The sequence below is a fragment of the Hevea brasiliensis genome, chromosome 12, assembly GCF_030052815.1.
Source record: "Hevea brasiliensis isolate MT/VB/25A 57/8 chromosome 12, ASM3005281v1, whole genome shotgun sequence".
In the NCBI taxonomy this organism is placed as follows: Eukaryota; Viridiplantae; Streptophyta; class Magnoliopsida; order Malpighiales; family Euphorbiaceae; genus Hevea; species Hevea brasiliensis.
Window position 1 is genome coordinate 2,102,578 of NC_079504.1, and position 13,774 is coordinate 2,116,351.

At 32.2% G+C, this 13,774-nt stretch overlaps 1 protein-coding gene across 2 annotated transcripts; it reads left to right on the plus strand.

Annotated features, from left to right (window-relative positions):
• Window positions 1-10,086: 10,086 nt before the first annotated feature.
• Window positions 10,087-12,676, plus strand: LOC110665999 (protein SHI RELATED SEQUENCE 5). Of its 2 annotated transcripts, none has more exons than XM_021826330.2 (3): window positions 10,087-10,245; window positions 10,405-11,578; window positions 12,056-12,676. In XM_021826330.2, the coding sequence occupies exons 2-3, from the start codon at window positions 10,996-10,998 to the stop codon at window positions 12,427-12,429; spliced, it is 957 nt and encodes a 318-aa protein (XP_021682022.1). In that variant the 5' UTR covers window positions 10,087-10,245; window positions 10,405-10,995; the 3' UTR covers window positions 12,430-12,676. The 2 variants fall into 2 exon arrangements, with proteins under 2 accessions (XP_021682022.1, XP_021682038.1); XM_021826346.2 differs by having other exon boundaries at window positions 10,089-10,245; window positions 12,065-12,676.
• Window positions 12,677-13,774: the final 1,098 nt, after the last annotated feature.

Below are 13,774 nucleotides of genomic sequence, written 5' to 3' on the forward strand. Positions count from 1 at the left end.
ACGTAGTTCAATACAACCTGCGAATATCTTCACAAATGCGTTGGGAAAGGATCAGTTTGACTTTCTTCTTTACAAGTTAGGCATTCGAGATCTCCATGCTCCAACTTGAGGGGGAGTATTGGAAAGGCAGCTGTTAGCTGTCACTTATTTTGCATTTATTTAGGGCATTTGTTTAGGAATTTTTGTGTGCATATCTGTTCTTACCTTTTATTGTATGATTCTGATACAATTTTGGTAGTTTAGCTTGATTAGGAACCTATTTATTAGCTGTAATTTTTTATATATATCTTTGATTTCTGGGGCAATAAACATCAGAATTCTTATTCTAAAATTTCTTAGTTCTTTTACACGGACAGAAGTTGCTCGACAATCTACTGAGCATTAGGCTAAGAAGTCATGGTTGGCACATTTTTGGCTCCCGTTTCATGACAGATGGAACTGTCTAATTCTCATCTCTAGTAAGAGAAACCAATGGTGTTGCAACCCTGGCTCTCTTCGAAGTAGGTGTGGTGGAGTCCACAGCAGGATGACCCCCGATGCTCTTTTTCTTCCAAATAAGCTCCTCTACATTCTTAGTCTGGCTCGCCATTTCTACACAAAGAAAAGAATCTCAGTAAGTATCAAAAATTAAAAGCAAAAGTTAAAAGTCATTACCCTCGATTGGAATATTGTTATAATGCTCAGCAGCCACTAGACCCCCAATTGCATAAACAGAGGCCCACCATTGGGATTCAACATTGATCAAAGTCTTAATCGATATCTTAACTGTCTGAACATATTTGATCTCTCGAACCATGGCTTTTTCCTCAGAGTTCAGATGCACCTTCCTCGCCCTCTTGTCAGTTAGAAAATTTCAACTCGTCTGTATACCGCCTCATTATTCATCCACCATATCTTCAACAAAAAGATATCTATCTTTCCATTTTTTTAAGGAAGATAAAAGACCGACAAATAGACCCATTCCTTTCTAAGCATGAAAATACTAATATTCTTCATTATCTCTAGCATTGAGCTGAAAGAAAACCAAGAAGATGTGAGCTAAGGCGTGAAGCCTTATTCTTCGGCATAAAGCCCAAAATGCGAGCAGAAGCCTCCATGGTTTGGGATGCATTTAAGGAATAGATACACGATAATACTTAAGAACTTCAATATCCAGTGGATCGAGATACAATCTTAGGCCAGATTTCAATTGCTCTTTTTACATGGCCACGCAAACTAGGTGAAGGAAGGTGCTATCTACTCACCCATTGTGCCCTGTGAGTGACAAATGAAACCGCTCTTTATCAATCCCATAAAACTTTGAAAGGTCTAAATGATCTCAGCCACTTAAACAAGATAGCAGTTCAGAAACACCTCAAGGAACATCCGCTCAAGAGGAACTCGCCCCAACGTTTGCAGGTTATTGAGAGCCAACAGCGGTCGGCAGAGCAGATGGACCCATGACCTCCGAGGCCTTTACACCCCCGCAGTGCTGGTGGTCAGACTTTGAAAACAGCTCACGAGTACTACTATCTCGACTATACACAATCATTGGAGAACAAGGAGTAGCATTTGAATCACGGTTTTCACTCAAGTCACTCATTTTCACCAAGGAAATAAAAAAGGAAAAAAAGATGATGAAAGAAGAAAAGGACAAATGATTGCCTTCCAACGGAGAAACTCGTAACCAAGAAATTAGCCGAAGGAAGAGAGAAGACAATTAAAGAATCGAAGTATCAAAAAACAGTAAACAAAAATAGGAAGAAGGAGAAAGAGATGAGTTTTATAGGAGATGAAAAGTAATAAATATTCTTTTTGAAAATTAAAATGCCATCATTATACAACAGAAAAATGTTTTGTTTCTTCGACGATAGAATTAATGATGGTCGTCAATATAACACGGCGTGATAAACTCTGACAACTATTCATAGGATAATGCGTGATAGTCAAAGGACAACCACGCGTAACAAAGGTGTTATATCCAGATTAGATGAACACATTACCCAAACCTAAAGTTTCGTCAAGACCCAAGGGGAAGGGGACTAATGATGCTACCCTAGTAAAATAAGGAAAAAAAAAAGTCAAATAAAAATTCAACATGACAATCAAAATGTCAACACTCTCTAAAAGAGTATAAATCAAGCGAAAGGCTACCAAAGCCGAATAGTCCCGATTCGAACAAAATGGAAGCCGATCTAGGCCCAAATCGGGCGATAATATTTTTGCTCGCCTAGGATAACCGAGCAGAACCTATACCGAACAGAAGCAATGCCAAAGAAAGGAAAGACGAAAATTAAGGAGGAAATCTTATAGTACCCATCTGAGATTACCTCCACAATTAAAGCAACGACCATTTTCTTAAATAACTATAAATATCAAAAGAGTCAGAAGTAAGGTACGCATACATGTTATCTAAAATCAATTCTTAATCTTTTTTCATTCTCTCATAATCGGGTCACTAACTTGAGCATCAGAGTAGTTGACTATAGGGCCACCGACCTCATTTCTTTTTGTTTTACATATCTATGTGATAACAGGACTGTACCTCTGAAACTCACGGCAGTATCAGTATTCATACATTACTATTAACATTTTGTAAATTTCCGTTTGTCGATTTGGTGTTTTTAGATGGATTTAGTAGAGGGAAAGGGAGGAAAATACACCTTATTTCCTCATAAAATAAAGCAAAATTTTTTAATTCCATTATCTTAAATATTCAATTTTACATTTAAATTAATTAAGAACTAAAATATTAGGTCATTAAATTTAATTTAAAAGTTATTAGAGTATTTTTATATTGTTTGAGGGAAAAAATTTTATAAAGAAATTATTGTTGCTTGTAGGTGTTAATTTTTTATATTTTAAAATAATTTTATAAAATTTGTTGTAATTTTATATGATTTTATTTTTTTTAATTAAATAGTAGATAAGTAAAAAATATATAGATTTTAAAATTTTTAGTATGCAAGAAAAAAGTGCATATCTAACATTGACTAATAGAATATATCATATTTATCAAACTTGGTCTGAAAATTGACCTTAAAGATGATAATGGATAGGGTACTAATAAAAATTACCCCATTCAAATTCAAACTCTATTAATATTTTTAAAACCAAATTTATCCCAAACTGATTAAAATTTATTACCAATCATCGAAATCCATTCCAAACTCAATTATTATTACTTGAATAATACCCGAACTCAATTATTATTATCCAACTAATACTGAACTCATTTATTTTTATATATTTAATTAATAATCTTCATAATAATTTGTTTTTTATTAATAATTTATATTTTAAAAAAATAATAATTTCATAAAATATTTAAATCATATTTTATTTAAGACAAAAAAATATAAAATTTATAAATATTATTATGAAAAATATATATTTTATATTTAATTAAGTATTTATATAAATAAATTAAAATAATGAATATCCAACGAACCCGACCCAAACACACTATGGGTACTATTTTTTAAATTCGAATCCTAATTAAATATTATCTAAATCCGTCATATTAGGGTTCGATCATATCAAATATCAGCAAAAACTCTATCATTTGTCATACTTAATTGGATCAATTGAAAAATTGGCTCAATGGGTCACTAATTCAACTAGAGTTAACTCTTCAATAAGTGAATTCTTAAAAAAAAAATTAAATATTATATTTATTAATATAACTTTAATAAACTGAATAAATAAAATCAATATTTCAACATTTATATCCTAATAATATTATTAAAATTTATATTAAAATATTTAAATTTTTAATATGTTTATTCCCAACATTTATAGTTAATAGATAAAATATAAATATTATTATAATTGAATTATATATTATGTACTACTTTATTTCTTAAAGTAAATTTTTTTATTTAGAAAATAGATAATCATTTTTAACAAAAAATAAAATTTAATATTTTCATATTTAGAGGCTTATTGTCCAATGAAATTAATTAGTTTTTTTTTTATGTTACATATTTGATTATCAAAATTTAATTAGATAGCTGAGTTTGTCCCTCTCTCTCTTTTAAAATTGTTATTACCGTTGTGTATTAATTTATTTTTCATTGGAGACATGGGCCTGGGCTCAATTATAAATTTCAAGTACACCATATTGTCTGTACTAACCACCTTATTCAACCCTACTCATAGCCATATTGAAAAACCCAGTTATCTAAAGCCTATTTTTCAAGAGAAGCGGTACTTCGTCAAAAGAGAAGAGTGGAGGACTATAGTTTAAGCCTATACTTTAAGGCTTCCTTTTTGCCAAAATTTATTTAAAGCTTGCACAGATAGAATTTTAGCTTTTAAAGGACACCCAACTCATCAACTACGAAGCATTTTAATACATCTACAATATAGTATTAATTGACCTAAATAAATGGGTATATAATAATCTGCTTAAATAATAAAAATTAGTGCTATAAATATTGTAATTAGCAGCGGGTGTAACTCATAATCATAGGGTCAATTGTTGTAACATCAATTGCTTTCTTTTGAGACCTTTCACAAAGAAATTAAATTAGGCATGAGCATATATGACCTTTGGATTGGTTGAGAGTGAAAGGGTCCAAAACCCAAGCTTCCATATCATCAAACAGGCATTCTCTTCTTCCTTTGGTAGTTCTTAGGCTTGTCCAAAGTGGAAGTAGGCACGTGACACCGAGTCCTGTAATCTTTCCTGAGACATTATGTCCATGTAACGGCCAATGCACCAATAATATGCTTAAAGGGAAACCTAACGCTCTATAAATTCAGTCTATGAAACTATGTCTTCTCATCATGTCGCTCACATGCAAGCCCACTGGGCCCCCACTCTAACCTTCAATTGGACCTACCCTATTCCCATTGGGATCAGTGGGGACCACATCATTTTTGCTTATTTACCTGTTCGATCCTTATGGGCTCCACCTATGCAGTGACTACGTATTTGTAGATAGTAACATGTCAGTGTATTTTCCTACTATAGTCTGCTCAGGATTACAAGATTATCGAATTTAAATGAGAGATTATTAAGTACACTCGATGCATATATACCTAATTGATAGCTTTGAAGTGAATGAGATAATAATCTGTCATGATGATAATGACACCTAATTAATAGTTCTGAAGTGAATGAGATAATGATTAATAGATTTAATAAGTTTTTTCGTGATAGATATATATTTATACCTATAAGGGCTGATTTTTCTTTTTAAATTCTCACCTAACTTGCATATATAAATTAATATGGATTCTCTTGAGCTCTCCCGGTTGTTGGGGCCGAGTTTGGGCAAGTAGGGTTGATTAGGGTTTCTACAATTTTGCAGATAAGAATAGTATAGTCTTTGTTTTTTCAGGCTGGATTATGACTTTAGAAAGCTTATACCACAGCAGTATCCTATATCTATGCCAAATGTGACAATGAGTTTAAATTACAAAGCTTTGTGAAATTTGAACAAACATATAAGAAAGCCAACTATGGCCATGCCCTAACTAGACAAAAGAAAGAACCTTAGTGCCTGAAAAGCTCATGTTGGACCTTAGATGGAATGAAGGACCTTAGCCCTACAAAAATCTTTTGTACCAGGACACTACCCATTTTTCCAATCCCTCAGTTGGCATGAGAAGTTTCAGCTTTTTGGAAGACTTGCCTATACTAAAGATATAGCAGCTGCTACCCCATTTTCCCCTAGTTTTTGAAAGAGCTTTAATATAATATCTGATCATGCATGTTTGCACTAATAATTTTTAGCCACTGGCACTTACTTCAATCATTTTCCTTTAGAACGAGGAAAACTGGAGAAGCATTTTTTTCTTTGGGATTGATTATGATATTATTTTGTCGGATGCATGAATGATAATTGTCCGATGTATATACACAATTTGCCATCGTTGATGATGGCTTATAATAATAATAATAATAACTTATCGCATAGTTTACACATGAAAATCGTGATTAATTAGCATTAAGGTCATTTCAAGTAGTAATTACTTATAAACTAATCTAAAGTCGGCTAATTTTGCCTTTTTGTAAAGCAATAAACCGAAAGTGAGTTTCCTGGAGGTCCAAAATTTTAGATTTGAATGGAGGATAGGATTTCAAGATGATGGACACTTAAGGGTCACTTCAGTTCAGCTTAATAACCTGGGTGTACAAGTATAAATGCGACACAGAGCCAAGAGAATAGAACAAGAGAGAGTAAAAAGAGGAGGAATCAACCGTATGAAAGAAAGAAAGAAAGAAAGCACAAGGCTCGAGAGTAAAAGACAGGGACACAATTATTGAGACTCCCACACATCACTCACTCAATTACTCACACTCTCACTCGCTCCCTCTAACGTTTAACGTAGGTTTTACTTTTCACAGCCGAAAATAAGAAAAAAAAAAAGATAAAAAGAAAAAAGGAAAAAGGGAAAAGGGTTTTACTTTAGCCTCTGAAAATATTATTATTGCATGGTTTCCTTGCTTTCACTAAATTTGAGAAGATGGCTCTAGTCTTAAACTGCTTGTGCTTGGGTAGTTCGATTTGAATCGATTATATATTAAAATTAATTAAAATTAAATTAAATGTTTCATTTTAATTTTGATTTCGATGGAATTAGTCATTTAAAATGGCTTAATTTAATTGTAATGAAGCTAATTAATATACCTTCTTAAGTTGATCTTATTTTATAGTATAATTTTCTTTCTTTTTGACTAATCATTACAATATAGAACCATGCTTCTTCCGTTGTCATGTCTTATTCTATATGTTATCTCCTAATCTTTTCACCTTTTTTCTTTTTTTTTAATTTTCCAGAATGTTTTCTTTTTGTTCTCTATTGTTTTTAAGGCAAGGGATGAGTAGCTCGAGAAGACGAGAACCGATCAGAGCAATCCCTTTGTTTATGCAGAAAAAACGACAAGCAACTATATGTGATATCTACATATTCCTTCACGTGTCAACTTTGTTTTGTTTATAACCCTAGCTATTTGGCCACCTCCTTGGATCATACATGCTTGATTCCTAGTTGATTATTCTTATCAAGCTAAAACGCTCGTTTGCTAGCTATTTAAATTTTTATATCCGTAATTGTTTCCTAAATATATAGCTAGGAATCAAAAAGTATGAATTTCTCGATTCTCTTTTTTTTTTAATTAATTATTTAAATATAAAGACATCTTAAGTGTTAAAACTAAGTAAGAAAGTATTTGACTTAATTTATGAAAATCAATTTATTAGTGCTTATAAGTAAATTAAGTTTATAAATATTTAAAATTTTAAGTAATTATATATTTGATTAAGTGTTTATAAGCGATTACTAAATAGTTAATATGTTTTATAAAAAAAATTTATAAACACATTTATTATTAAAATAATTAAAAATTATATTAAATAAAATTTATAATAAAATTTTAAAAATTAAATAAAAATAATATAATAAAATATTTAATTAAATTAATTTATAAACACTAAAATAAAAAAATTAAGTCTTTTTACTTATTTTTTTAATTTATAAATTTACTTTATAATTTAAAAATTATTATAAATAAATAATTTAACTTATATTTAGATCTTATAAGATAAAATAAATACCCCCAAATAATCCCTCATTTGAAAATTTGAATGAGGTAGCTAAGATTTATAGATAATAAAGCCGAATTAAGATCAATCGTATGACTTGGTGGTGAGCACAGAATTCATCATCGTACCTCGAAAGGTGAATAATGCTTTTTCCCCAAAGAAAAGGCATTACTGTATCAAGGCTTCCACCACAATCCACCACAAATCACGCTATATGTATCAGTGGCCTAAAAATATTTAAAATTTAATAAAAACAAAGACTGACTTTGCATCGGTGCTCTAATTATTAATGTACTAATTGACAAACCTGCAACTTTTCAACCTTTAAAATGGTAATTTTCTCAAATTATTGTAGTGATTATTACTGTCAAGGGGCTAAGACTTTTTTACAAACTAGGCATATCAATTTTGATGGAAGCATGATGCTGTGAATGGCCGAGCCGGAGGGGCGGAGCCTGAGCTTGAGTGTGTGCAAGGGGGACTACCCTAGGTATTGAACTGTATTATTTACTGAAATCCAATTATTAGAAAGCAGTAATCTGCGGTTCACGTGATACCGGTTGATAGAGAAAGCTAATACGAGTCTTTTTGGGAATAAGTCTACGCCGATGATCCCTGTTTTCTTCCTACTGCACAGTTGTCAAGATGTGTATCATATTTTATACACATTCATGCACATGTGAATTTTTTATTTCAAAAATTAAGAAAAAGTCAATATTTAACCTTATACATTATTATACCAAAATGGCACCGAATATTATATTTTAAAATATTTTATTAATTTTAATATGATATATTTAAATAAATATAATTTTTACGATCATCCTATCACGATAAAATAAGAGTAAATAATTAAGATATACCATGAAAATTTTGTACTTATTAATTATTTCCATAGATGAGATCATAACTATAACCATTAATTTCATGGTATAGTATGTAGGATTTGAATTCTCTATATCCATAAGATTGTTATTGCTCAACCAACCCGTTATTAGCCTATATTCAACTAGTTCAACAACTTAATTATGAGCTTAATAATATATGCACATACATTTGATAGGCTTTTGATAATTAAAATGATATATCATTATTATTATTATTTATTATAATTATTTTAAATATGTTATTTAAGATTGTCATTTTCTTGTGTGAAAGTATACTTGAATAGAGATAATAGAACAAAAACAGTGAAAGCTATAGAAATAATGGTGGCACTAGTAGTGCTTTGTACTTGAATCATAATATTGTTTTTAGGTAAAAGGAACCTGATAATGGTGGTTTTAGTTAGATGGAAGCTAAGGATGATTCTCTAGCCACTACTAGCCTCCAATTATTACAAACCATTTTTTCTGATTTTTTTTTTTTTTTACAAAGCACCTATCATGGGTTTAAATCATCGTTTCGAAATTTATATTAATTTAACTAATTTAATTAAAAAATTTAAAATTTAAAATCATATTAAATTCAATTCACTTTTAAAAATTAAAATAATCAAATATAATTCGGTCATAAATTATACATATTAATTAAATTTTTTTCTTTTATAAAATAACATCATTTTACTCTCTATCCTCTTGTATACTTAAGAAAAAAAGAAATTTTATATTGAAATACTTTTATTTATTAAATATCAAATAGAATGATGGGAAAGGCTAGGAATATATATAATATATACGCTACAATATGAATAAATATTTACATATTTATATGAGTTAAATTATAATAAAATATATTATAAAAAGTGGATAGGGAAAAAGGTGGTTTTTTTTTTTTTTAGGAAAAAAAGTGTTATTGTCTTATTAAAAAAAACCAGAAAATTTAGATGTGGGGAATAAAGGAGGCGTAGCCTACGGTTCAGCGACGCTTTGAATTGAATTCTAATTAAATATAAAATTGAAATTAATTAATAATTTAAACTAAATTGGATGAAAGACTCCAAGACATCGGGCTCCATCTCATTTTCCACCCTAGAATTAAATTTTAATTAGATTAAAATTAATAATTTAATTCAATAATTTTTTCTAATTTTAACTTTTTTTTAATTAAAAATTAATCACTAAATTACTGAAAATTTAAAATCAAGTCAAAATTTAAATCATCTTTAAATTGGATTTACATGCTTTGTATAAACCCTTTTTGAAATTTTAATTAATTTTACAAATAATTATTTTAAAATTTATAAATTAATTTGACGTACTTATAACTCATTTATTGAACCTTTTTCCTTATTTACCCCACGCTTTGCTTAGGCTTGAAAATCAAAAGGTGTTGACCTATAAACATTAAGCCATTTCTCAATTTACATTATTCAATTCTTAACAAAATAATTTCTTTTTTTTTTTTTTTTGAGTGGAATTCAAATCATTACCCAAGGAATTTTAAGTGGAATTTTATTTTCACCATAAAATCTCTGGAATTACTAAATAAAACAGCGCCGTTTCGCAGGAACAGCGTTATCACCGTTGAACAAAAAATAAGATAAAATAGTTATCGTCAAAGTCGCGTCTGTGATGGATAATAAATAGTGGAGCGCTGTCACGCAAAGAGGTGTTCTATGTTGGGAGATTGCTTGGGGAGTTTAAAGGAAGATCGATCTTAATTACTGGTAAAGGTCAGAAAAAGTACTAAGCGGGTTTTCCGGTGCAAGGACGAACAAGGAAAAGCTGATGCTTTGCCACGTGTGATCAATAAGAACCGTCGGATAAAGGTAGAAACGGCTAGGATTCAAGAAATCTTTGATAGATTCATTGAAACTGGAAGAGAACTGTAGAGAAGTGCCCAGAGAGAGATTTTCTTGTTACTTTATTTTTACTCATTTTTTATTTTTTTTTTAATTTTAATCTCTGCGTCTCTCTTTCTGTTTCAGAGAAAGTCGCAGCAGAGAGAGAAGCTGGAAGCAGTGAGTGAGAGTAATTGATGAGAGAGAGAGGAAGAAAGTAGGTTTGTCTTAAATGAGGCGAGTGTAGCAGAGAGTGTAGCAGAGTGTGGGTGCAGTTACCATGGCGGCGTTGCAGAAGTCTAATTCCGTGCCATTATTGCTTTAAACAACGAAAAATAAGTGGAGAAAGCTGGCTCTCTCCCAGTCAGGGAAACCCATCTTCCATAGTCTCTTACCCTAAACAAAATTCTTTCAATTTCAATTTGAGTTATTTTTTTTTTCTCTATTTGCCTCAAAAAGCTGCAAAAGAAACCCAAACAGCAAGATCAGATATTCAGAGAGTCAGAATCAGAAGAAAGAGAAGGAGAAGAAGAAGAAGATCAGGTCACAGACTCACAGTAAACACTCACTTAAAGTCTATCTTAAAAACACAGCCACCGATTTTCAACTCCCAACATAATAACCCAGAAATCAAAGCCCACTGATCTTGCAGATCTCAATAGCTACTTCTTGGTGCTACGTTTTTGCTATGGATTTTTGGTCTGAATTGGGGTTGGTTTCAGCTTGTGGGTGCAAGAAATGGCTGGCTGGTTCTATCTAAGTGGGAGAGAGGGAGCATCAAATAAACAAGAAGAAGAGAAAGATCAACCTAACAACCTGTTTTTATACAGATCAAACGAGGAGATCTACAACAAGGGATTTGAGATATGGCCGCAGTATTATCAGCAACAGCAAAACATGAACAGCTACTCCTCGTTTGGAGTGGGTCCTAGTCGGAGAAGTTTCTCTGATGAATCTTCAAGATCAGGCTTTACGGTGATGAGGCAAGGTGGAATAGGAGGAGGAGGAGGAGGAGGAATGAACTGTCAAGACTGTGGGAACCAAGCGAAAAAAGATTGTACCCATTTGCGATGTAGAACTTGTTGTAAAAGCCGAGGGTTTCAGTGCCAAACCCACGTCAAGAGCACTTGGGTTCCTGCTGCTAAAAGGCGAGAGAGGCAACAACAGCTAACTGCTTTACAACAAGAACAGCAACAGCAGCAACAACTACACAATCAAGAACAACAACAACATTTTCGAGGAGAGAATCCAAAAAGGCAGAGAGAGAATCAAGGTGGTGCTTCCTCTCTTGCCTGCACTCGTTTAGCCACAACCACCTCAGGTAAAGTTGTAATTCACAATACAAACAAAACCAAAGCAAACATACTTGAACTATTTCCTTTTTCTTTTCTTTTTAATGACACAAATCTTTCATAGGAATTTTCAAGAAACGAAGAAATTGTCATGCCGCTGAAAAGTTGTGTGCATATATAAAATGATGAGATCATGAAGAATTTCTAGAATCCCCATTTCTTAGTGCCCAACATGGACCGTATCATTTGCGTGTGTTATTATCAAGTCACCTCCATAGTCAGCCACCCACCACATGCTTTCTTTTCTCTTTTCTCTTTTTTTTTCCCCGTTTATTCACTGTTCGTTAGTAAAACTGACGAAAAAAAGATCAGAAGTTGGTCTAATTCTTTTCTTTACCAGCTTCTTATTATCGTCGCTTGCATATAGTTGCATTTGCATATGCATGATTTACTCGATTCACACTGATGGATTTACTCGATTCACACTGATTCTCTCAAATTTGGAGACAAATTAGGGTTGGAAGTAGCGCATTTTCCACCGGAAGTGAATTCCCCAGCAGTGTTTCGTTGCGTTAGAGTAAGCGCAATGGATGAACGGGATGAGCAGTATGCATATCAAACGGCTGTCAATATCGGAGGTCATGTTTTCAGGGGAATTCTCTACGATCAAGGTCCCGATGGCCGTTACACCAGTGGAGAGAGCTCCCCCGGAGGAGCCCAGCAACTGAATCTCGTAACAGCAGCCACAACTAGCACCACAGCAACTACGACAATCGCTAGCAATCCAGGTGCGGGAGGCTTGCTCGACCCATCTCTATATCCAGCTCCACTCAATGCTTTTATAGCTGGTACGCAATTCTTCCCACCCCCAAGGTCCTAGTTAAAGTAGGTCTCTCTGAGCTCTAGTGTATTTGCATTTTTCTTATCAAACCGTTCATTTGTCAACAATTAATCTATAAGTGGTGGGTTTTATATCTACTGTTTTTGTGGGTTATTCTTGTAGTTTTTTTTTTCTTTTTAACATGCACCCAACGAAGTAGATGAAGATCGATCTAGCATAGGAATTATAGAAATGTGAGTGTTGGATTTTGTTTCGAATTTCAATTCAGATTTTCATGGTTTATATATTTATTTGATCTTATCGATGACATTTTTAGTTTTCGTTTTAAGTGTAGTTGTGGAGCATATGGATGCGTGCTGTGTGCTTTCTTTCCTTTTCTTTTTTTTTAGGAAAATGAAAAAACAAAAAACAAATCGTATATACAGATTGCTTTATGGTTGATATTGAATTTGCTTTCTGGGGTGGTGTTGAACTCGAAGCTGCTTTTTTTCCCGTTTATCAGTTTGCTTGCCGGCTTAAAATGGGAAGAAATAGGTTTCGTGTTTGGTTAAGCAAAGAGATTAAAATCCTTTATATATACATGCATATCTTTACAAAGTCTGAATCATAAGATTTAAAAAAAAAAAAAAAAGGGCATGGTTACCTTCGAAATTAAGCCTTTCGTTCATGGACAAATGGAGTTGGCATTCCAATCCCAGAGTCAAGAAAGTGATGACACAACAACCCTTTCTTTCCCTCTATAAGTGTGTTCGTATGTACACACATGCTTGTATGTAATTAGGTAGCAGAATAGACGTGCATGGATTGTGACCTAATGGGGAAAAGTGTTGCTTATTAGCTGAGGAATCACAAGGATTAATGCTCTTGCAAGAATATGCATGTGATGCATGTTATATGCAAACATTATTAGCAATGATATGGCCACGAAGTTATGCCTATGAATAAAATAGCACAATTGTTTGTTTCTGTAGCTTTCCTAGATATGGTACATGAGAATAAAACAGAAGGGTCTTAAAATTTCCCAACATATGTTAGATCTGACATCACATGTGCTCTCATTTCTCTATGGATTAAAGACTCTTGCACTCGATATCACCAGATATATAATAATATTCTAATATTCCATTGTTGCATCGCTCGATATTACAGAAATATTATTACAATATATAATTGATATAGAACCCGTTATTGTTCCATCTCCTCATATCATGGGATCCAACATCTTTGATATTTGTGTATAATTATTGCTTCTTAATATAATTTGTTCAAAAAGTAAAAATGTCACTCGAATTTCTTTCTAAACTATGTTTATGAGTGTTCTAGTTTATTTAAAAAAAAAAATGATATTACTAGATGAATAATCTAAAAGCAGTTCGATTCATCT